At 43.8% G+C, this 25,674-nt stretch overlaps 1 protein-coding gene across 4 annotated transcripts in view; it reads right to left on the bottom strand.

Moving 5' to 3' along the window:
- Window positions 1-295: 295 nt before the first annotated feature.
- The window catches only part of FGFR1 (fibroblast growth factor receptor 1), a 117,808-nt gene continuing 92,429 nt past the window's right edge, over window positions 296-25,674 (bottom strand). For all 4 annotated transcript variants that reach the window (XM_087969623.1, XM_087969625.1, XM_087969624.1 and 1 more), the window contains 9 exons: window positions 21,277-21,422; window positions 18,166-18,287; window positions 17,388-17,498; window positions 16,987-17,177; window positions 15,660-15,782; window positions 13,653-13,723; window positions 12,171-12,308; window positions 6,833-6,938; window positions 296-5,138 (listed from right to left, as the gene is read on the bottom strand). In XM_087969623.1, the coding sequence (XP_087825749.1) occupies window positions 4,962-5,138; window positions 6,833-6,938; window positions 12,171-12,308; window positions 13,653-13,723; window positions 15,660-15,782; window positions 16,987-17,177; window positions 17,388-17,498; window positions 18,166-18,287; window positions 21,277-21,422 (1,185 nt within the window). In that variant the 3' untranslated portion in view covers window positions 296-4,961. The remainder of the gene's footprint in view (window positions 5,139-6,832; window positions 6,939-12,170; window positions 12,309-13,652; window positions 13,724-15,659; window positions 15,783-16,986; window positions 17,178-17,387; window positions 17,499-18,165; window positions 18,288-21,276; window positions 21,423-25,674) is intronic.

Genomic DNA, 25,674 nt, shown 5'->3' on the forward strand with positions numbered 1-25,674 from the left:
CATGAAAACAGCCCCAAAACAGGCCTGAAAAACATCCAAAAATGAAACCCAAAATGCCCAAAAAACAGGCTGGTTTGGGGGCTGTTTTCAGGCAAAAAATGGCCTGAAAACAGCCTGAAAATGGCCAAAAACAGCCAAAAAGCAGGCATGCGCACACCGGCCAGCTGATCTTCAGGCTTCGAGCACTCCAGCCTGTGCAAGTGCACGTACATGGATGTGTGTTCCGGTGCCAGAAAGTTTCGCCATCACTGCTCTAGGTTGAAATGCAGACATTCCAGCCACCAAAGAAAAGATATTGAAGTGGACATAAATGTATGATTTATTTTCCAATTTGCCATCGATTCTGGAAAAAAAAAAAAAGGCACACAAAGGGAGGCAACAAGAGAGTTCCAGGACTCTCAACAATTAAAATTATTTCCTTTGAAAAATAAATTACAAGACTTCCAAATCTGATACAGAAATGTTTAAAAACGCAATTCATCTGATTCCATACAAAGGCAGGACAAGCTTCCGAGTATAGGATGAATGATGGTGGATTTAGGTTACATTGAAACATGACGCCAGATATATGGGGGTGCAACTCCCAGAATCCTCCAGGACAATGTTGGCTAGAGAATTCTGGGAGCAGCAGTCCCAAAAGATTTGGTGGGTACCAGGGATTCATGCCTTTACGATGGTAGGAAGAGAGGAAAGAACTTGAGAATACAGGTAGACCTTCACTTACAACCATAGTTGAGCCCAAAATGTATGCTGCTAAGAGAGACATATATTGAGTTTTTTCCCCATTTTATGACTTTTCTTGCCATGGTTGTTAAGTGAATCATTGCAGTTGTTCATAACCCAGTTGTTAAATGAATCTGGCTTCCCCATTGACTAAGCTTGTCAGCAAAAGGGAGTCCTGTGACACGGCCACTGTCATAAATATGAACCAGTTGCCAAGCATGCAAATCTTGGTCACATGACCACGAGAATATTGCAATGGTCATTTTAAGTGTGAAAAATGGTCGTTAAGTCCCTTTTTTCAGTGACGTTGTGACTTCGAATGGTCACTAAATGAATTATTCTAAATCAGGGGTCCCCAAACTGGGAGTTGGAAGTTCACAAGTCTTAAAGTTGCCAAGTTTCAAGACCTTTGTTCTCAATCGAGGACTATGTGTACTGTATGAGTGTTAAGAGTTGACTTACTTTGATTCTGCAGAGAAGGTCGAATTGGACACCGGCATCCACAGAATGGGTTAAAAATGGACACACCCCGGGAATAAAGTACTACTAGGCAAGTTCAAAGCAAGTAATACTTCACATAGCAAAATTTGTACAGGTTTGTTACTGTATTTCCCTGGGAAATACAGGGCGTTATATGAATTTTTGCTCCAAAAGATGCGTTAGGGCTTATTTTCTGATTAGGTCTTATTTTTGGAGATTGTGTCTGTCTAGCTCAGAGGTCTCCAAACTTGGCACTTTTAAGACTTGTGGACTTCAAGTCCCAGAATTCTGGGAGTTGAGTCCACAAGACTTAAAGTTGCCAAGTTTGGGGACCACTGGTCTAGCTGATTATCTTAGCTGGGGCTTATTTTTAGGGAAGGGTTTATATTACAAGCATTCTGGAAAATCACACTAGGGCTTATTTTCCGGTTAGGTCTTCTTTTTGGGGAAATGCAGTAGTAGTTGGGATAATGTAGTGGTGTTTGAAGAAAAGGAAGTGGCCATTTTTCTCACAACTTGGGAGAAGCCCCTTCTCCTATAAGACTTGAGTTCTGACATGGCCCCCAGTTGTTGTTTTTTAAAGAGGAAATGAGGATAGAGACAAATCATTTAAATGTTTTTTCCTATGCCCAAATACAGGTAGTCCTCGACTTACAACAATTCATTTAATGGCCATTCAAAGTTGCAACGGCACTGGAAAAAAAGTGACCAATGACAACTTTTCACAATTACGACCTTTGTAGCAGCCCCATGATCTTGTGATCGAAGTTCAGATGCTTGGCAACTGGTTCATACTTGTGACCGTTGCAGTGTCTTATGGGTTACGTGACCCCCTTTTGCAACCTTTCAAGGAACAAAGTCAATGAGGGGAGCCAGATTCACTTAACAACCGTAGCAAGGAAAGTTGCAAAGGGAGGGCAAGACTGACTTAACAAAGGTCTCACTTAACAATGGAAATTTTGGGCCCCATTGTGGTCATTAAGTCGAGGACTAGCTGTAAAGAAATGGAAGAGGAAGACTAAAAGAAGCACCAAGGATGAGAGTTGCAGGTTGGGGAACTCCTACCTCTTGAAGAAGCCAATATTACTCCTTGAAAAAAAAACAACTGGGTAATTACCAAGCATTGGGCTAGGTTAGATCATTCTTATAAGGAAAAACAGAGACAGAAATTCAGAAAATGAAAAGCAAACCCTTGGAAGGTCCCTGTTGTCATGCCCTTGTTGGAATCTGATTCTGAGGGGCAGATTGAGCAGCTGACAGGGAGTGGGAGTGTGGCTCCGGTGGCTGTGGAAGAAACGGGGAGCACAGTCCGGCTGGGCATTCAGAGGAAGACCCAGGGCTGCCACCTCTTCATCTTAGAGCACGCAGGAAGGAACGGAGAAGGGAGCAATGTGGATTATGGGGAAGAAAAAGGCCCTGATTCCCTTCATTAGTTGCAGCTGGGAGAACAGGATATAAGTGGGGTGTTTGCACACAGCACCTTGCTCAAAGCAGAGCGTGCATTTTCTTGGTCAAGGCTTATCTGGGTTTTCGCGTCCTCCCAACTGTGGGTGCTGCGTTATCTGTTGGAAGTCTGCAATTTATCATCCTGGCCTGCCGTGTTAATTACTTCACTGTGGTTTGTGTTGGGATTTTTTAATTTCTAATTATCTTTACTTTGGGTTCGGACTGCATTTCTTTCCTTCGTAGATTGTTTTTGGAAGAGTTTGATAATCGAACATTGGGGCCCAAATTGGAGCCATTAAAGGGAATTTATTTGACTTTTGTGACTTTGTTATTTTTATGTCACTCCCCAGGTCATCACACCTGTAGCTTTAGATAAGCCACTCACTAGGGTTCTTTGGCATTAACCCAGGAGGAGAATTACAGGAAGTCCTCAACTTACAGCCATTCATTTAACGACAGTTTGAAGTTACAACACTGAAAAAGGTGAATGATGGCCATTTTTCCCACCGCCAGTGGCAGCTTCCTTGTGGTCACATGATCCAAATTTGGATGCTTGGCAACTGGCATGTACTTGTGACGGTTGTAGTGTCTTGTGGTCACGTGATCCCCTTTTGTGACCTTCTGAGACAACAAAAGTCAACGGGGAAGCTGGATCAACTTCACAACTTAACTGCAATTATTCTCTTAACAGCTGGGCAAAGAAAGGTCCTATAATGGGGGACAAACCTCACTTAACAACTGTCTTAGTTAGCAATAGAAATGTTGGATTCCATAGTGGTCGTACGTTGAGGACGTCCTGTGCTTAGTCAAAGCTGCCAATCTAGCACGATCTGTTGGGAGAATTTGTCCATGGACAAAACCTGGCTCCTTCAGTATAAAAATGGGAGATGGGCCATTGGTAAAGACCAGCACCTAGTCTTGTTAAAATTCACTAAGTTAGGAATCTTCAGGCCTAACATGATGGATGGCATCACTCTATCTCAGGGGTCTTCAAACTCGACAGCTTTAAGACTTGTGGACGTCAACTCCCAGAATTCCTCCTCCAATCATGTCAGCTCAGGAATTCTGGGAGTTGAAGTCCACAAGTCTTAAAGCTGTCGAGTTTAAAGACCCTTGCTCTATCTTAACAGCAAGCGAGTGAGCAAAGGGATTTAGGGAGGGGGACTCTGGTTCTAGAGGGGCCTGAAGCACAGGTGAGCAGGTACATACAGGAGATGGGTAAGGTTTCAAATCCCTCCCCCAAAAAGCTCGATTACCCACAAACTCGCCCGTTTGATATAATCCCATATAAAACCGAAGCAGCAATCTTTATTGAAGTACCTAAACTGAAAATAAAAAGTTTTAGAACATAATTTAAAATAAAAATAAAACAAAACAAAAAGCAAAACCAGCAGAAGTAGCAAAATATATGATTTGTTTTGGGGTTTTCTTTTATAGCAACTGATACCTACCAGTCACTAGTAAACTGACTATCAAGGTGATATTCTCTCTGGTAACCACCATTAAAAAAAATGACCATGTAAATATATAATTAATATTTATACATTTTGTGGCAGCTATGTACAAAAGTTTTCTCTTAATTTCCTTGGTTTTGTCTGAAAATGTCCAAGCCCTGGGATCCTTGGGGCTGCCTCCTTTAAATTTTAGGCCAGAGAGCTGTGTATGATGGATGTATGATGTGGTAGATCACTTTCAGGTTTGGTCAACAAAGTACCAATGGACGGTGCCCCCGTAAGACGCCTCAGGAACAGACACTTCTCTGTTCAACCTGCAGAATGTTGGGCTGCATAGCTCCCAGAATTAGGAGGTTATCGTGGGAGTGGACTCCACTTTTGGATGAGACAGCAACAGAGCCTCGAACAGGGGAGGCTGAAGATTTTCCCCCCAGGTAGCATCTCATGCATGGCAGCTTTGATTTTTGCTTTCTGAGTTCTCACAGGTTGCATTGGGTTTATGAATGGGAAAAAGAAAGGACTTCCATCCTTTCATTCTTCACCCCTCTACTCCAGAATCTCCTTTCTGTTGTTGTTTAGACACTGCTTCCCACTCCAGATCACAAGGTATGAGCAGCTCTTCAGAAGGCTTAAGGCTTGCAAGAGATGGCAGTGTACCGAAGAAGAAGAAGAAGGTGATTATGATGAGTAGGCTTGGTTGCTTGGAATGGACTTTTTTTTTTCCACTGTTCCTCCGGTGGTCCTTCCCCTCCAGCCCAGCTGGAGGGAGACTGTGCACACATACGCACACCCATTCATTCATGGACACCCACGCTCCACACTCGTACGCACAGAAGGGTCCCCCAGATGCTTGCGGCATCAGCGCCTTTTGAGCCCACCATGGGCAAGGTGAGGTGGATGCTTGGGAAGACAAGGTTCGTCAGGGAGGGGATCATGGGAGAAAACGGAGTCCTCTCCAGATGAGCAGGTGGAACTGCGGGTGTCTGGAAAACTGGGAGAATACTGGTCCAATGGTAGAGAAAGGTCCAGGTATTCCTAAAGAGAAGGAGAGGATCGTGAGAACAATGTCTAGTGCTCTTCTCAAGTTGGCGTAAGAGTCTTGGAGACAAAACTCAGGTGAACATAGAGAAATGGGGAATTGGTCACTAACATTAAGTTTGCTCTGGTGGATCTCCCAGCTGCAACTGTAGGGATAAGTAGATAAGTTTCCATGACTTACTAACTAAAATGAAGCTGGTGTCATTTCTCTTGAAGAAGGTACAAAAGTCAACAATGGAAGAGGGAATTTGTAGCTCAAGGTTCAACTGCAGAGCCTCGATGCTCTCAAAACTTGGGTTTTCTTGCAACCTTTTCATTATCAAACTAGGTAACATCATCAGTGCTATATGTTGATGACGATTCTCAGTCATCTGCATAGAATTATATGGAAGTTTGAGTTATGGCAACTAGATTTCTTTTCTTCTTCTTTTTTTTGGTTTGAAATTTTTCGCTGCTTATCCAAGACTGAAGAAGCTCTCTGGATGAAGAGCGAAATGTTTCAAACAAACAAGCAAACAAAAAGAAAAAAAAGAAGAGCAGTCCAGTTGCCCTAACTCAACTTCTGGATCATCCGTGCTAGCATTTCTTACCTAGTTTGGGTAATTAAACATCTGCAAGAAAACCACTAAGTTCAGAGAGCATCAAGGGCCCTCACAGTACAAAACTCAACTGGACATCTTTCTGCAGATGTGAACACATACTTATGAATTCAGTTGTTGGTATTTAGAGACTAAAAATATGAAAACCATGGCTATGTTCTGTTTAGCTCTGTACCATACAGAGGCTGTGTCACTTTCTGTTTATTTAGGAATTCATTGGCCCATATAGCTGGGCCAATAGTGCCTAAAATTGTTCATCCAATGGTATGTATGGACTGGAATTTCTACTTCTCCATTCAGGAACTGAGTGTAAAGTACTCCCAATAGTGATGAAGTTGGAACTGAGTATCTGTTAGCTTTGGAAGCCATATTTTACTTAGGAGCTTCCACGCGGCCACATTTTAGTGCCTGGGAATTTGGGAGGGGGGATTTCATAGTGGGGGTAGATTAGACACAACAACATTCTTTCTCAGAGAGTCAAGGACATGTTGTCCTGCACCTGGAGGGGAGTGACTGGAGGAATGTCTCCAGTTGGGATAAACATTTGATTGGGCCATGTGAGGGACTGGTGGACGCAGGATGGATCTTCGATTTCTCTTTTGGGAAGGAAAAACCCGGTACTTCTCAGATTCGGGTTTTCCCAGATGTGCCAATAGGACAATTCTAATAAAATGGAACTTTGAGAAAATGCTTGTCTCAGAGTTTACTGGGTTGGAGTTTGTTACTTGGAACAGTGACAGTATCTAGCTTTGGATAATCTACTTAATCCAGAATAAAGCTAATTGCAAACTTCAGGCAACTGTTTTAGCTCCAGACCCCTCTGGCTTTATGGTAAAAAACAAGTAGACAATCTCCTGCTACATGAGACAAAAATATACAAAACCTGTAATTTGTCTTTTATCATGGTCACATACCTTAATTTTAAAACTACAGCAACCTTCCTAACATCTCAGATAATTTGCCCCTCCTGCTTGTGATTTTCCACTGCCCTACCTATTTGCCAATCTATCTACCTACCACCCCCCCATAAGAAAGCAGCAAAGGCTTCTCAGCAGTCTATTTAGGGCAACATGGACTTTGGGGGTCTTTTACCTGGTTTGAGGTCATGGCCACAATCCTATCTAAGTCTTCGACCAGCTGCTTAAATGTCGGCCGTTGGGATGGAACAGCGTGCCAGCAATCCCGCATCATCATGTACCTGAGAACAGAGAACAGTTAATGTGCCTGCATCTACGCTGTTAAAAACAGAGAGGAATGGGGGGGAACAGCTATCTTGTTGCATCTATTTTGCCATGGACAATCGCCATGAGACAGCTCACTATGGTCAAGTCGCCGTGGGATCATTCTACGTGGTATAATTTAATGCGATAAATGTTATCTGCCACTGTTTCTTCATTATTTCCATTGACAAAAATGGAAATAATAGCAATAGCACTTAGTGTCAGGGCTCCGACAAATCTACCCCTATTCAAATCATAAGTCTTTAGCCGCATCTCTCAGAGTTAAAAAAAAAATAGATTTATTGGGAGTGACCATGTTGGCGCTACCTGGGTGTAGCCGACACTAAGATGCATCATTCATTTCCCCCTTGACCCTGGTCTTCCCACCACCCCTGGATGTATATTCTCCAATGGGACACATCCATAGCCAAGAGTCATACTCTTCAGTAATAATCTTGCATGCCAACAGCTTCGGCTGCCTAGCAATTATCTGAAGCATTTGAGGAATGCACTACTTTCCCCCACTTCCTTTCTGCTGGCAAATAAAAAGACCAAAAGAAGTATTTTTTTAGTTGACACTTAGATTTATATACCATTTTACAGTGCTTTTACAGCTCTCTCTAAGTGGTTTACAGAGTCAGCATATTGCCCTCAACAATTTGGGTCCTCGTTTTACCCATCTCGGAAGGATGGAAGGCTGAGTCAATCTTGAGCCTGGTGAGATTTGAACTGCCAAATTGCAGGCAGCCGGCAGGCAGCAGAAGTAGCCTGCAGTACCACTGTGCCACCATGGCTCATATAATGTCAAATAATGTTGAAGAAACAGTGGCGAATAACATTTATCACATTGAGTTCTCCTGCATGGAATTATCCCACAGCAAGCTGTCCTAGACCCATTAGAGAAAACCACCAATTCCAGGAGTTGCCAATTTTTTTTATACTTGGGCACCATCATATGACCTAACATCTCACATTAAAAACACCCCAACTTGAGAACAATGATTTAAAGGGGAAGAACTGCCTGAAAATACCAAATCATGCATGTGTCCATCCAACTATGCAACACTTACGATTCCAATTGAAGACATAATTTACAATAATTTATAATTCACTTTTAAAGATTCCACCCCTTTTTTTGCCTTCCATTAGCCTTTGGTGGAATAACTAATTATCGTTCTAAACTGTATTTTTCTTTAAAAGATTCATTATTTATTAATTAAATGTAGAGGCTGCCTATCTCAACAATGAGGTAATTCTGGGTGACTTACATATTTTTTTTAAAAAACTATAGACAATAAACATTATTCATTTTATTTAATAACATTAAATTATTTTAGTTATATTGGCCAGAGATAAGATTAAAAAAAAACACACAAACTAATGTCGTATTGTTGGAATCTAGTACTCCTCTGAGAGATTTTCTCCTGTCTACCAGCCACGCTTATTTGTGGAAGATATTATTTGTGGGGATCGCAAGTTTTCCTGCCTGTTGAGCTGTTAAACATTGGGAGGGGGAGAAGACCCATATTTTGAATGTTTTTCATAACTATTATATTGTGTTTTTAATCTAATTGGTTTTATTGCCACCACCTGAGTCAGTTCAGAGCTGGGCAGTGCCTAGAAGGAATAAATTAAGTAAAATTAATCGATAACCTCCATTAGCGGAATTAGTTGGGACAATCTTGAAAATAAATGCGGTCCAATCCTGAATTAGGAAAAAAAAATGGCCTTATAGTCTAATTTAATTTGCGAAACTCTTTCTGCTGAGAAAAATAGAAAAGCTCCATGTAGAATTACACCTGGCTTTCACAGGTGCTGAGAAAATAGCAACCCTGACCATCAAGCATCCTCCATCTCGGCCAGTCAGCAGATATCCTGCGAAGTTACACCTGGTCTCTTGAATTTGATGAGGCTTTTCTCAAACTTGGCAGCATCTCAAAGGAACTTGTGTTCGCAACAGGCTGACCTCAGAGTCTGCCAAGAAGACGTTGGCCAAAGCTCCTTTTGCAAATGACCCCATCCTGCTGTGGGTCGCTGTCCAATGGGAAGATGAAGCAGAATAGAATAACGGAATAACAGAGCTGGATGGGACCCTGAAGGTCTTCTAGTCCAGCCCCTGCTCAGGCAGGAAACCCTATACCACTTCAGACAAAAGGTTGTCCAATCGCTTCTTAAAATCCTCCGGTGTTGGAGCTTTCACAACTTCTGGAGGTAAGTCATTCCACTGATTAATTGTTCTTGCTGTCAAGAAATATCTCCTTATTTCTTCCTCTCCTAAATCAAGGAGAGAACCAAACTGATTTCCTGGGCTGGTTCTCTCCTTCATTAGTTTCCATCCATTGAAGCAGTAAAAAGAGACCTCTTGAGCCGAGGAGCAGTGAAAAATCGATTTACATTTTCATAAACATTAAAAAAAAAATTGTCTTCTTTTTTGGGTCTTTTCAGGGCCATGGCATTTTGGGAGAAGCTGAGCATGGTTTGTGGAGCTGCAAACACTTTTTTGCCGAATGCCAGGGCTGTCGAGTGTCTTTGCACGCTGGGCATGCAGCTTGGCATTCTTACCCATCAGCCACTTAGCGCATTTTTCGGAGTATAAAATGCCCTTTTTCCACCCCCAAAAGTGGGTGGAAATGTCTGTGCCTCTTATACAGCAAATGTTTATGAAGCCCCGCCCACCCGCTGGCCTTCGGCCTCTGCCTCCCAGCAATTTGCCTCCTTGCAGCAAACAGTCTGTTCAGTTTTAGCACAGCCTGATTAGCACAAGCAGCTGACTGTCAGTTGGATTGGCTTCCCAATGATCAGCTGTTTCAGGCTGCAGAGATTGTCACAGCCTATTGCCATCTCCATGTGCCCAATTTTCGGCCTCGGTATCCCATTTTTGGCCTCTGTGTGCCCCGTTTTTTGGCCTCTGCGTGACCCATTTTCCACCCATTTTGATCCCCGCTGCCTGGAACAGGCCAAAAACGGAGTGTGCGGAGGCTGTAAACCAGATGCAGAGGCTGAAAATGGGCCGCGTGTAGGCGGTAACAGGCTATGGCAATCCCTATAGCTTGAAACAGCTGATTGTCAGGTGGTTGATCCAACTGACAATCAGCTGCTTGTGCTAACCAGGCTGTGCTGAAGCTGAAACAGGCTGTTTGCTGTAAAGAGCCAGAGGCAGATTTTTTTCTCTCTCGTTTTTCTCCCCAAAAGCTAGGTGCGTCTTATACTTCGGAGCGTCTTATACTCTGAAAAATATGGTAACTAGAGGCGAGGTGGCTCAGTATCTTAAAAACGCTGGAGAAGGTCTGTACTCGAGCCCCAGTATTGCACGACAGTTCGAGCCCCAGTATCGCATGACAGAATGAGCTCCCGTCACTTGCCTCAGCTCCTGCCAACCTAGCAGTTTGAAAGCAAGCAAATGCGAGTAGATAAATAGGTACCACTTTGGTGAGAAAATAATGGCATTTTGTATGGTAGTGCTGGACCTTTCCCACTGCGATGCCCGACTGTGAGGCAGCATCGGTGGAGGGAGAAAGTCCTGGATGACACTACAGAATGTTGTTGAACCTCCAAGTCTGACTCCTGTGGTGCACGAGCATGAACTGAATGGACTAGCAATTATTAGAAAGCAAACAACTACTTTGTACTCATGCTATACTGTCCTGGCTAATGTAACATTGCCATATGTTAAATAAAGGTTTCCCTTGCCCAGTCGTGCCCGACTCTAGGAGGTGGTGCTCATCTCCGTTGTCCAAAGATGTTATCTGTGGTAATGTGGCCAGCATGACTATATGCTGAAGTGCCCAGAGGGTTGTACCTTTCCAATGAAGTGGTACTTATTTATCTGTTAGGTGGGCAGGAGCTGGAGCAAGGAACGGGAGCTCATCCCCTCATGCAAAGTTTAGGTCTCAAACCCGACCTGTCAGTTTTCCAGTTGATAAGCTCAGCGTTTTTAACCACTGTAGAAAAATTCAAAGGACTAATGCAAGATTGGTGTCAGGATTCCAGCAATCGCTCTAATTAAAACATGATTCTTGAGCCAAACTTCAATAAACTTCAAAGGATTCATTAGAGGCGACATACTGGCACTGCCCTGTATGAAGCCAACTCTGGCACATGTAATTTACAGTTCACTTGTGACCCTGTTTCCCCACCTCCTCCCTGCGTGTCTCATAAACCAGATTCTTCAATTGAGCACCTTCACCGGCTGGGTGTCATCATTCATGTTCTCCAATTAAATATATTCACAGGCAAAAACTCTGGTATTTTAATTACAATCTTTTAAAGCAGTGGTCGCCAACCAGTGGGCGGGGAACCACTGGTGGTCCATGAGAAAATTTTGGTGGTCCCGCAGAGAAATGTTGCCCCAAAGCAATTAATCCAGGCTGCACGGGAACACAAGGCAGTGCCACCCACATAGCTCATGGGAACACAACTCTTGCATCGCTTGCACTGTGAACAACATGAGGTAGTGAGGGGGGAAAGGGTGGTGGTGGTGGGGAACTTGCCCCACTCTCCCCATGCGCCTTGTCTGGCCACTGGGCTGCTTCTTTCTGCTTCTTTCTTCTTCTGCTTTTGGCTGCAATGCAAGGGAAGCAGCAAAAGTCTTTCTTTCTCTCCCCCAAACTCTGCCAGAAATGAGTCTTTGGGACCCTGCAAGGCCTCCTGCTCCAAGAAGCTGTGCCGGCATGACAAATCTCACAAAGACTCGTTTCTGGCAGAGTTTGGGGGAGAGAAAGAAAGACTTCTGCTGCTTCTGCTGCTTTCCTTGCATGAAGGCAAAAGTCTCTCTCTCTCTCTCTCCCTCTCTCTCTCTCCATAAGAACGGAGCTGGAGATGGTATCCTCCGATCCCAAATAAAGAATGATCAATCAGTAGGAAAATGGGGTGGGGAATTTTCCTGCAGACTTTTTTGGGGGGATTTTCCCAGGGTTGCTGGCCCGCGGGATTTAAAATTATGAGTTTGGTGGTCCCTGAGGTCCAAAAGGTTGGCGGCCCATTTTAAAGATAAGAATTGTAATGTACTTTCGCTTCCCCCCCCCACTTTTTAGGGCAACTACTAAAACAGGTATAGGAATGTTTTATGAGATGACAATTGAAAGAGGTGGAGAGACCTGGCCCATAGAATCCGCCAAGAGCTGGATATGACTGAAGGGATATCATCGTCGTCGTTGTCGTCATCATCATCATACTAAACAGATAAATCACCCACCCAACTGGGCACTCACAGTTCATTGGTGCAATTGCTGGGTTTGTCCATGCGATGCCCTTCTTTCAGCAGTTTGAACAGCTCCTCCACTGGCACCCCTGGGTACGGAGAGCCCCCCAGGGTGAAGATCTCCCACAAGAGGACACCAAAGGACCACCTGGTCAGCATACAAGATACATCATGTCTTACACTGCAGCAGTTACAAGCAGGCTGTTACTTAGTGGTAGACGGTCTATGGATGTATGCCGCTTTGGTAGGTTTTTTGGAGTGTGTGCGTGTGTGTAAACTTGCAGTGGTGTGAGAGGGCCCTCAAAATGGCAACCAGACATAAGCCAAGAGCAGATTTTTAGACCAGCCAACCCTTGCTGCCAAGTAATACAGACTGAAATACTCTTCTTGCCTGCAGAAATTAGCATTTCATTAAACGGAGATGGATCACATCTGCTATAGTCCACCTTTGGGAATAATTCCCAGCAGACCAGCCTTAATTGAAAACGGTAGAAAATTTAAGGGAGCTGTGATCTGCAACCAAGTTAATTTTGGGAGGTGGGGAGGAATGTTAGAAGGGGGAGGGAGAATGTGACTCTAATTAAACAGGCAGGACTAGAAGCCGTAAGCATAATGAGACCTAAGTAAAGACAGTGAGAACACGATTGCTGAATCAATTGAGGTAGGAAAGTGAAGGCTGTTGTAGCTTTTATCCATCCCTTGCATCCCACCCAAACTTCCTGCCAGAGCCCCTGAAGGTGGAGTAGATGGGCAGTGAGAACAGAAAACTTTCTTGTCCCAAAGGTGCTTTTTTTTCAAGAGGCAACTGGACTTTCTGGTTTTTCTTTTGAAGATGCTTCGCTTCTCATCCAAGAAGCTCCTTCAGCTCTGACTTCTTCAGCTCCGTTCCCCACCATCCAGTCAGAGCTGAAGAAGCTCCTCGGATGAGAAGCGAAACATCTTCAAAGGAAAAACCAGAAAGTCCAGTTGCCTCTTGAAAAAAAAGCACCTTTGGGACAACCCTGGCCTGGAGGACTGGATGATCTCCATCGTCACAATATCTTGCATTTATTTGGCATGCAGGTCATTCTATCTGCTACTTGTGGGTCTGCAGCTTGGAAAAGGATATTCAAGGAGCAAGGGTGGAGAAGTTATAAAACACACAGACATGTACTACTCTCAAGCAGAAGACAATCAGATGCACACACGTAGGGTTCAAGCCAAGTACTTTATTATATTCTGCCTATTATACAGGAATCTCTCCAGAAAGCCAACCTTCAGCTGAGAATAGATAGATATAAGGCTCTATGGAGCTCAGGGAGGAGGTCAATTCCAGATCCTTAAAGAAGGGGAGGGAGGTCAATTCTGGACCTCTTGTGGCTACGCAAGGATTTGAAGCTAATTCTGCATTTGAGATCTTCCCACTGGCAGGCTGGGTATTTCCCAATAACTATCCACCTCATGAGAGAGTATGAGGTGCATGGAATCTTTAAGGAGTTAGAGAAATACTCACACGTCACTCTGGTGGGTGTATATTCTATCAAACAAGGCTTCTGGGGCCATCCATTTGACTGGAAGACGACCCTAGAAAGCAGAAAGAAGCCATATGAATCCAGAACCATGGGGAAGAGAGAAGCCATATTGATCTTCTGGTGGGGAAGAGAGAAGCGCAAGGGGGAAAGATCACTAATGCAAAAGTTCGTGGGGTAGGAAGGGCTGCTGAGCCACCAGTTACCACCCAGGCTTAATTCAGCAGCTAGCTCAACACTGAACCTCTAATACAACTTGTCCCATTGATCTGTATCAGAAAAGACAGATTGCAGTTAGGACCAAGGTAAGCTGTTCCGACCTAGGCTTCACCAAAATCACGAAGCAGACTCCTCGTCCTCAGAAAACCCCTTTTTATTAGGCTAATGTGAATTCCTATCATTCACATCCAGCAAAGTCCCGGCAAACAGGCTTTCAAGGGTGAATTACAATCATAGACCTTATCAGGCTTGGAGAGTTGCCAGGCCAATAGCTTCCAAGTGCAACTGCTGTACCAGAAAATACTAGGCAAGGAGTCATGAAGAAATCTTCACACTAATTAAATGAACAAATTGTCTCCTGCAAACACCACTCCCCTTTCACTCCTCTTTGTTCCCTATGAGACGGGCCATTCACCATTCACCTGTGGCTTTACTCCCGAGTCAACCCTTGTTCCTTATCTGTTCCCTTCTTCTGGCAGCTCTGTGCATGTGCACACTGGGAACAGGCTCCAGCTGTTCTTCTTCCCCACTGCTGTCCGACTCTGCAGGCAGCTGATAATTGTCTGACGGCCCTGGCCCTCATCAGAGCCTTCCCCAGATTCCAGGACTAGCCCATGTTCCTCCCCAACCTCCTCACTGTCCGAGTCTCCCATCAACTCTGCTGGCCACCTGCGGGCCACAACATAAACAACACTTTTCTTAGCTACCAATAATATCCAAATATATCTCCTTTAGTTCAAAGCAGTCTTGATTTTTTTTAAAAAAAAAAGTTTAAATAGGAAGCTTGATACTGGAACACATCTATCTGCAGAAATTATTTTGGGATCCACAAAGGCCTCACTGGGATATTATGGAGCAGGGGTCTCCAACCGTGGCAACTTTAAGACCTGTGGACTTCAACTCCCAGAATTCTGGGAATTGAAGTCCACAAGGTTGGAGACTCCTGGTATGGAGCACATCAGGGAACTAGCTTGCTGTCTAGCAAAAGTATGTCTTGTGGCTAGCTTTACTCACCAAACTATAGGAACGATAAAGTCTGAAGACGAAGCCTCATTTGTGATTGTAGAAAGAGATTCAGTTAATTTAGTGTGGGGTTCATCATACCAAAGCAGTAAACAAAAGCAATGAATAGATATAGGATATTTGGAAATAACTGGAAATAAAATCTTCTCTCTCATGTTTGAAGGAAGCCGATGCAATCATCCTGCTGGCTGCTATTTAACATCTTACCACCTTTATCTCCTCTTCCACAAAGGACAGGAGCATGGATAATAAGAAAAGAGTTCTTGTTTTTCTGCACTGTATGAACCATGTAAGCTATGTGAATTTAGGAACGTACACTTGTATTGGCCTTATTCTGCAATACAGTTGTCTATTAGTCTCAAGGACAGGAAGGGCTACATCTTGCCAACTGAATATCTTGGGAAGTTGGGATAACTTCTGAATGGGATTTAATTGTATCCCAAAATCTATTTTTCCCCAGATCTTGTGACTGGAGGAAAATTACACTGGGAAATCATATCATACCCACTTGTACAGACCTCAACAATCCAGCTTTAATAGGTATGGATTCCTCCTTTTTCCTTCCTTCCTTCCTTCCTTCCTTCCTTCCTTCCTTCCTTCCTTCCTTCCTTCCCCTTTTCTTTAAGGTCTACGTCACTGAAATGTTCTGCAAATTTCCATATCCCTTCTCATATCCCTCCTTCCTACTGAGCTCTCTGGAATGCTTGACAATGGAATAATTTGGGCCTCCTTTAAGAGATGCGACTCACATTGGTTGTCTTTTTGTAATAATCTATGTGATGAATGTCTCGAGCAAGGCCAAAATCAGCAATCTTCATCACAATGTCTTCTGTTACCAGCACATTCCTGGCGGCCAAATCTCGGTGAATACACTAAAGAGAAAAACACAGACCATAAAAAGATTTCTTACAATGGAACACTTCCGGGAAGGCAGAGCTAAAAGGGTTGAGACTGAAGATAAGTAAATTCACTGGATTCTTCTTTGTTTATTGGTATCCTGTCTTTATTTATTTTTACAGATAACTCAACAAAAAACATATCTCGTTAAAAGGGTATGTTAAGACAAAAAATGACACAAGCTAAGCAAATCTATACAATTACAGCTAATCCTCAACTTCATTTAGTGACCACTTCAAGTTACAATGGCACTGAAAAAAATGACTTATGACTGTTTTTCACACTTGGAACCATTGCAGTATTCCCCATGGTCACATGATCAAAATTCGGATGCTTGGCAACTGATTCATATTTATGACTGACACAGGGTTCTGAGCTCATTTGGTCCCCTTTTGCGACCTCGAGAGATTCATTTAACAACCATGTTCCTGACTTAGTAACCGCAGTAATTCACTTAATTGTGATCTTAAGATAGCGAGGACAATCAACTAATGGAACAGAAGTTGCCTCCGGAAGTTATGGGAGCTTCATCACTGGAAGCTTTCAAGAAGAGACTGCCATCTGTCATTGTCTCCTTCAAACACCATTCCCTTTTGCTCCTCTTTATTACCTATGGGAGGGGTCATTCACCATCCACCTGTGGCTTTACTCCCCAGTCGACCCTTGTTCCTTAGCTGTTCCCTTCTTCTGGCAGCTCTGTGCATGCACACACTGGGAACAGGCTCCAGCTGTTCTTCTTCCCCACTGATCTCCGACTCCAAAGGCAGCTGATAACTGTCGGACAGCCCTGGGCCCATCTCTGCCTCCGATGCAGAGCCCTCATCAGAGCCTTCCCCACACTCCAGGACTGGCCCATGTTTCTCCTCAACCTCCTCATTGTCTGAGTCTGCCACCAGCTCTGCTGGCTGTTGACAGGCCACAAGAGTTACTTAGTTTGGGTAATGAAACGTCTGCAAGAAAACAACCAAGCTCAGAGAACACCAAGGGCCCCTCATTTCAACCCTGAGCTACGAATATTCCCCTTTATTAAAATCCCACCTTTTTTCTAAGGCATCTTCATCTTTTCTGTTTTGGCACCCTAACTTATTTCTCTGAGGCTCTTCTTAAACCTCACAAGCTGCTAGTCCCCTGACCACCGCTGTTCGAAGTCTATCATTCTTGCCTTTTGCAGTTGCTCACCTTTTTGGATGCAAGGTATTCCATGCCCCTGGCCACTTGGTATGCACAGGATACCAGATCTTTGAAAGAGAGCTGTTCTTCTGGGACGTGGGTGGGGTTATAGCAATATTCCATGCCAGGAGGGCGGCGGGCTTGCAGGTATTCCCGTAGGTTCCCCTTGGATGCATACTCTACTATCACATAGAGCGGGCCTGTCGTAGAGGAAGGCAAGAAGCTTTAAGCAGAGACAGTGATACAGTCACCATCCCAATTCAATTCATGTGTATCATTTCTGATACCTAGCAGGCCATCTGGGGTGATGGCCAATTGAAGATGCCAAAGAATGAACCCCAGATCTTTTTCCTGCAAAGTAGGACTTCTGTCATGGAGCTACTACTGCCTTCTACCTTAGAAAGACTTACCGTCTTGAGTACATGCTCCAAGGAGATTGATGATGTTCTTGTGTTTTCCAATCATCTTCATCATCTCCATCTCCGAGATCAAGTCAGACAGGTCTTTTTCAGTGGCATCAGCTAGGGAGGAAAAAAAGATACCAAGTCCTCACTGAGTCCAAGATGCATTGAAGAGAGGTCAAGGTACTGGAAGTGTCTGGTTGAAATAACTCTCCTACTAATAGCATTAGCATTTAAACTTAAATACCGCTTTATAGTGTTTTACAGCCCTCTCTAAGCAGTTTACAGAGTCAGCCTCTTGCCCCCAACAATCTGGCTCCTCATTTTACCCACCTCGGAAGGATGGAAGGCTGAGTTAATCTTGAGCCGGTCAGGATCGATCTGCTGACAGTCATCAGTCGGCAGAACTAGCCTGCATTCTAACCACTGCACCACCACAGCTGTTCATATATGAAATCTGCACTTTCAGTGAACGTCAAATCATCCATAGTGTCTGTGTGTATATGTATTCCTGACACAGCCACACACACACACACCTGGATACACACACACATTGAAGGAGGTTTGAAATTCACCCGAAACTGTAGTCATTGGTTGATGTGAAAGAATAGATATTCCCATGTAAATAAGTTCAAATAAAATAAGTTCAAATATTAAAGGACTCAAAAGGCGTCGAACAGAACAAGATGGCTTTCATCAAGAGCTTCTTGCAAGAAGCAAACAAGGAGGGGTGGTTTTTTTTGGGGGGGGGGGGGAAACTTAGAAATAAAACTGTAACCTTACTTACATTTTAGCATTTTGACGGCCACTTTAGTAACTCGGTTTGGCTTGTCTTTATCCAAGCCTATTGCTTCAGCCAGTACCACTTGTCCAAAGCAACCTTCTCCCAGGGGTTTCCCTAGAATCAGCCTAGAATAAAAGCAAAGAAACGCGGTTATTTAACAGGATGCTCCCAATCTCCGCAGGAAATTCACCAAAGCTCAGCCGATAAGGTTGAAGTGTGGGTCTACGTTGCTTTTTTTGGGCTTTCTGTTCAGTGATACTATCTGTATTATCCAACAAATACCTCACTACTACTACTCTCAGAGACTTTGTAGAACGGCGGTCGCCAACCAGGGGGCCCACTGGTGGCTCGCGGGAAATTTTTTTGGTGGTTTGCAGAGAAATGTCACCTGCAAAGCACCCCCCCCCAAGCAATTAAAGTGGGGTGTGAAGGATGTGTGTTTGTGTTTATTTTCATGGTCATGATGTGCACTGAAGATGGTGCTTAATTTCATTGTACGAGGTGTGATGACAATAAAGTAAACCAACTAACTAATCCAGGCTGCGCGGAAACACAAGGCTGTGCCGCCCAGGTGGCCTGCAGGAACACAAGGCTTGCGTCGCTTGCATTGCGAACAACACGAGGTAGTGAGGGGAGTGGGGGAAAGGATGGAGGGGGGAACTTGCCCCACTTGCCCAACGCACCTTGCCTGGCCACCGGGCTGCTTCTTTCCGCTTCTTTCTTCTTCTCCTTTTGGTTGCACGCAAGGAAAGCAGCAAAAGTCTTCCTTTCTCTCCGCCAAACTCCTCCAGAAATGAGTCTTTGGGACCCTGCAAGGCCTCCTGCTCCAAGAGGCTGCGGGACAAGTCTCACAAAGGCTCATTTCTGGTGGAATTTGGGGGAGAGAAAGAAAAGACTTCTGCTTCTGCTGTTTTCCTTTCATGAAGCCAAAAGTCTCTCTCTCTCTCTTTCCCCCTGAGAATGGAGCTGGAGACTGTAGCCTGCGATCCCAAATAAAGAATGATCAATCGGTAGGAAAATGGGGTGGGGGATTTTCCTGCAGACTTTTGGGGGGATTTTCCCAGGGTCTTTGGTCCCTGGGAAAAGAGCAGTGTGGCAGTTTGGAAATCAAAAATGCATTCCATAAATAGTTTTTCAGAGACAGTAACTAGGTGACTGAAGTTTCTGCCGCGCAAAATTCTAACTGGAGAGCATGATTGATGACTCTTGGCTATGGATGTGTCCCATTGGAGAATATGAATTGTGATACACCCAGGGGGTGGAGGGAAAACCAGGGTGAAGGTTGACAATGAATGATGTGTCTCAGAGTTGGCTACACCCAGGCAGTGCCGGACATGTTAACTCCCAATAAATCCTTTTGAAGCTTTGGAAGTTTGGCTTGAGACTCATGATTTAATTGGGGGTAAGTGCCAAAATCCTGACAGCTAGCTGGGACACATAATTAGTCACTTTTTTTAGTGTTGTTGTGACTTTGAATGGCCACTAAATGAATTTTTGTACCTGTAACAAAATATTGAAGAGAAGAAACAGATTTCTTAAGCAGGGGCAATCCTTAACAAAAAGTTCAGGACCTACGAGAAAGTATTTTAAATACTGACCAGTCCCCTCTCAAACAGTCCCCACTATACGATTAACTTACGTATGGGGATTTTTGATGAGCAGGATTTCAAAAATGTAACATCTGCAATTGGGTGCAGACAGAATTGCAAAGGTCTGCTTTTGTTTTGTTTTGAAGGGAATCTGATATTTGACATTTTATTCTAGTCTTTGTTCAACGTAATTCCTCTCAGGGAACAAAACAAGAAATGCCAAGTGCACAAGAAGGGGGTAATTTTAGAAAGAGATTTGCATTTTTGCCAACCTTCGCATACATCCCTTCCAAATTCTACACTCTTGGCATTCTTTGACGCACTTTAAAGAGCGAGCAAAGAAATTATTCCCCAGGACTTGTCCTCAGTACAGCTAGTCCTCAACTTACAAATTTGTTTAGTGACCGTTCGTAGTTACGGTGGCTGAGAAGTCACTTATGACCATTTTTCACAGACTTATGACTGTTGTAGTATTCCCCAAGATCATGGGACCAAAATTAAGACATTTGGTTCATATTTATGACGGTTGCAGTGTCCTTTTGCAATCTCCTTTTGCAACCTTCTAACAAGCAAAGTCAACGAGAAAGCCAGATTCACTTAAAGACTGTGTTCCTAACTTAACAACTGCAGTGATTCACTTAACAACGGTGGCAAGAAAGGTCGTAAAATGGGGCAAAATTAACTGAATAAATGTTCCACCTTAGCAACAGAAATTTTGGGGCTCAGTTATGGTCATAAAGTCAAGGACTACCAGAAATACTTAAAGGCTCTCCCTCACTTCATGCTAAAAAAAAAAATCCTCTGATTGATGGTTCAGAAATGTTATCCTGAATGAGTTGTTTTTTGTTTTTTTTTTAAAGACCCTTCTTATGGAAAATAGCATAATGTTTCTGGAATTTTTCTGCCTCTCCTTTTTCAGTTTATAATTGCACTAGCTCTATACCCATGCTTTGCTACGAAACCATGTGGGGCTTAGTTTTTGGGGAGGAAAATAAGGGGGGAAAATTCTGCCTCTGCTCTACCAGCATCCACCGGTATTCATCTGGCTAGGTCCTGTCAGTGTGTGAGAGATTGAGGGCTGTTTGGAAACTGAAACAGTATTAGCTGTGTGAGCAAGGAGACAGCAAGGAGCCTGGGCGTGGCTTAGCTCAACTGTTCTGCACTAAAGCTGCTTGGTGCTGTGAAATTGAGACTCCTCTCCTCTGCTTGTGTTTTGCATTTGGAACAGATTTCTTTTCCGGGGAAGGGGGGGAGTAGAATTCCTTAGCATCAGAGCGTGTTAATAATAATAATATAGGAAATACTAATGCTCTGATGGTCATTTTGAAAAATCCTTTCTTAGTGAGCACCTAGAACCCAAGAGGAACCTACGTGCCAAATTTATGGTTCTGGAGACTTGGTGATGATGCATGAGTGGTATTTTGCTTTTATATATATGGATTTATACTTTCTATATAGCTGCTTTAAAACATTAGACGTGCCTCTTTGGCTGAGCCCTTCCAGAATTAAGAGGAGCATTTGGTACCTGTCCCTGGGCAATTCCCAGCGAGGGTCCTCTGGAAGCTCGTATTCCGAGACCCCGGTCAGCATTGGGGTCCCACTGGAGGAGAGCCTTGAGGGACGCACAAGCATCACACCAGAGTTCATGGAGGAACTGGAATCCGCTGAGACCTGCACCAGAAGAAGGGAGACAGTGGGGGTTACCTTTGTCAAAGTCTCCTTGAAAATAAGGTAGTTGGGAGTTTGGTAGGGGAAGAATCACCTGTCCTCCAACAAATCATATCACGTGAAGTGGTTAATACCACTTTATAATGCCTTGGGAAGGCCACACTTGGAATACTGCATTCAGTTTTGGTCGCCATGACATACAAAAAGATGTTGACTCTTGAAAGAGGGCAGAGAAGAGCAACTAAGAGGATTAGGGGACTGCAGGAGAAAACATATGAAGAATGGTGGCAGGAACTGAGCATGTCTTGTCCGATGAAAAGAAGGACTAGGGGAGACATGATAGCAGTGTTCCAATATTGGAGGGGCTGCCTCAAAGAAGAGGGAGTCAAGCTATTCTGCAAACCACCTGAGTAAGGGCAGGACAAGAAGCAACGGGTGGAAACTAATCAATTCCTGCTTCAGTGTAAGAGGAGCAAGCTAGCTCTCAATCAGAGAATGCAGAGAACTTCTAGACTGGTCCTTGCAAAGTAGACTTCTGTTGTCAGCAGCGGAACTGCAGGGGTGGTCTGCAGAAGTGAAAATTGCAATGATACAAGATAAAAAACAGCCACCTCCTCCTTCCTATTCTTTCCAAGGATTCATGGCAAATTAGAATGGATTCTTTTGTGCTTCCCGTAAGCCTCCTTGATTGCATTACGGCTGGAAGAAGAGAGCTAGCAAAAGACAAGGACATCCTTAACATGGCTCCCCTCTGCGTGCATATCTAAACTAAATCTAAATCTAATCTAAATCTAAATCTAAATCTAAAAAGAGAGCTGTGAAAATATTTACAGACCTCTCACATCCCGGACATAAACTGTTTCAACTCCTACCCTCAAAACGACGCTATAGAGCACTGCACACCAGAATAACTAGACACAAGGACAGTTTTTTCCCAAACGCCATCACTCTGCAAAACAAATAATTCCGTCAACACTGTCCAACTGTTTGCAAAGTCTGCACTACTATTACTGTTAATCTTTTCATCACTCCTTATCACCCATCCTCTCCCACTACAGACTGTATGACTGTAATTTTGTCGCTTTATATTGACTGTTTCCTAGTATGATTTGATTGCTTATTGTACCCTATGATTATTATTGTTGTACCTGATGATTCTTGACTCTTGATGAATGTATCTTTTCTTTTATGTACATTGAGAGCATTTGAACCGAAGACAAATTCCTTGTGTGTCCAATCACACTTGGCCAATAAAGAATTCTATTCTATTCTATTCTATTCTATTCTATTCTATTCTATTCTATTCTATTCTATTCTATTCTATTCACTAAGTCTGCATTACTATCACTATTAATCCTCCTATGCTTCCTTTCACCCAATTCGTCCCACTTATGAGTGTATGACTGTAACTTTGTCACATGTATCCTTACGATTTATATTGACTGTTTCCTAGTGTGATTTGATTGCTTATTGTACCCAATGACTATCATTAAGTGTTGTACTTTATGATTCTTCATGAATGTATCTTCTCTTTTTATGTACCCTGAGAGCATTTGCACCAAGACAAATTCCTTGTGTGTCCAATCACACTTGGCCAATAAAGAATTCAATTCTACTTCTATTTCTATTCTATTCATAATGTCAGGCTCTGATTCTTCCAAGCACAATGATCTCAGAGTCTCTTGGAGAAAGAATTTTCAAGAAGAGGTTATAAAAATTCCAGCAACTGAACCCTTTCCCATTTCCAACCAACATATCCCCAAGGTACAAGAGGGCAGAGGCTTCCCCCCCACACCCTGAGTTGTTTTTCTAACTGCTTCTCATGAAGCTTGCAGCTGGCTGTTTATGTAAGAATCTTTAGAATTTTATCAGTCTGGGAACCAACTCTTCTATCAACTGCACTCGGTGATTGTGCAGTTGATAGAAGAGTTGGCCTCCAGTTTATAAGAGATCCATCGGAAGCCAGGGGGGTTTCAGGGCCAGAACCTTGAATACATTAATATAAAACGGCCAACTAAATGAGAAAAATACAAAGCAAGGGGTCTGCAAAGCTGTGGAAAGGGTAGCTCACAGCAGCCCCAGGCTTACATTCCAGAGGAGGTAAGTAGGTTTTGCATCCTCATTTTGGCAGGGAGCCACCAATTAATTTAAGTGGCTTGGTGTAGTGTACAATAAAGATCCTTAATTAGCCAGGCCGTGAGGAGGATCTGAATAGCTTTTGTTGCTAACTCAAGAAGGGATCCTGACGCAGAATTCCCAAGGCATGCTGGAAAGCTGGAAAGCAACCAAAACCGCCCGATTGTTTGCAGCCCAAGATGAGATATTTGCACAGAAGCGTTTGCAAGACGATACTGCCTTTCCCCCACCCCCCACCCAACACATTTTGGTTGAATAGATGCTTGTTATTGCCTTCAAAGAGTTTGTTTCGGGGCTGATCGCTTTGTCATTTTTACTGATGGTTGTGTATGTGTTGATTCCTGGTGTGCTGTTCTGAACCCCTCTGTGAGAAACGGTGGTGCCGAAAAGTAAAATGAAATAACCTGGAATAATAAACCTGGCTATTTAAAATGGAGACCCTTGTGTGCAGTAGCTGTTGTAACATGACACCCATCTTGATGGCTCACAAACTGTGCAAGCTCTACTTTTGTTGTGGTCCACAGGCAGCCTGCGGAGCTGGCAGCAGAATGGGACAGTGGGGAAGAACATGGGCCAGTCCGGGAGTCTGGGAAGGACTCGGACGTTGGTCTTGCATCAGATACAGAGATGGGGCCAGGGCCATTTGGGAGTTATGTGCTGACTCCGGAGCTTCCAGAATCTGACAGCAGCAAGGCAGAGGAACAAGGAGAGCCTGTTCCCAGTGCACGTGTGCGCAGAGCTGCCAGAAGGCAACAGCAGCTAAGACAAAAGGGGCGACTCGGGAATAAGGCTTGGAGGTGATTGGCCCTCCCATAAGACATAAAGGAAGAGGAAAGGGACATGAGTCTTTGCAGGAAGCAACTTTGTTTGTTCTGATCAGTTTAAACTCTGAAGCTCTGTGTTGACTTTGTGCTCCGTTTGGTTTTGAAAGATTAATTGGTACTTTAGTTGTTGGCAGCATTTCAAGAAAGATAAAGGTGCGTTCTTATCAGACTTCTCCCGAAGGGCTTTGGCAGACTTCCATGGGACTATTTATAACTGGTTGAGACTCGTTATGGGCTGTGAATGACATTAATTCACAGCCGTTGAACTAAAATAAAAGGGTTTGGGATTTAACGTGTGTTTGTTGGTGTCTCAGGAAACCTTTGTCAGAACAACTTTAACATCATATGGATAGTCATTATCACTGACAGTTTTTTTTACCTCTGGGGCTTTCTCCTTCCTTCTCAGGTGAGCCCCCAAATTTCATTAATGAGACTTCCGCATTCCTGCAATATTTTAGGTGGTTTTAAAACAAAGCTGTCTAAATTGAGGGGAAAAGGAAGAATCCTGGGAGCCAGCAATACCCACAGATGCTACATATTTTAATCACTGCCCAGATTTCTGGTAAACTAAAGAGCTCTCTCTGGTACCAGTTTCTCCTTTCCAAAGAATAAAAACATATGCTGAAGAAGGCTGGGAGCAACTCTTTAGGATTACATAGACCTCAACTTACAACCATTTGTTTAGCGACCAAGTTACAACAGCACTGAAAAAAGTGGCTTATGACCAGTTCTCACATTTTTGACTGCTGCAGCATTTCCAGGGTCATGTGATCAAAATTCGGGCACTTGGCAACAGGTATATATTTATCAGGGGTGGGATTTTAACGGTTCGAACTGGTTCTATAGAACCGGTTGTTATGATTATGTGCAGTTCAGAAAACCGGCAAATCGTGCACCCTGGTTGGCCCCTCCCCTTCCCTCCCTGCCCAGTCAGTCCTTATCATACATGCGTGACATTGAGCACATGTCCGACATCGCTGACTGCGTTCTCCCCGCCCTTAAGGTCTTTCTTTTTTCCTCCTCCCAACGACCAGCTGTTTCAATGATCAGCTGTGCCAGATTCCTCTCGCTGTCTTATGGCTTCACCGAGGAGGCTTCCCTGAGGCCCAGGAAGGCAAAAATGGAGCGCCCCCTGTGTTCCATTTTTGCCTTCCTGGGCCCCAGGGAAGCTTCCTGTGAGCAAAAAGTGCCCGCCCCAGGAGACTCCCTTGACGCCCAAAAATGGAGCACAGGGGGGTGCTGGGCATCCCCCCCATGCTCTGTTTTTTTGCATTCCTGGGCCCCAGGGAAGCCTT

This window comes from Notechis scutatus, chromosome 7 (assembly GCF_049901735.1).
Source record: "Notechis scutatus isolate UNSWTSFEM ecotype Mainland chromosome 7, rNotScu1.2, whole genome shotgun sequence".
NCBI classification, from domain to species: Eukaryota; Metazoa; Chordata; class Lepidosauria; order Squamata; family Elapidae; genus Notechis; species Notechis scutatus.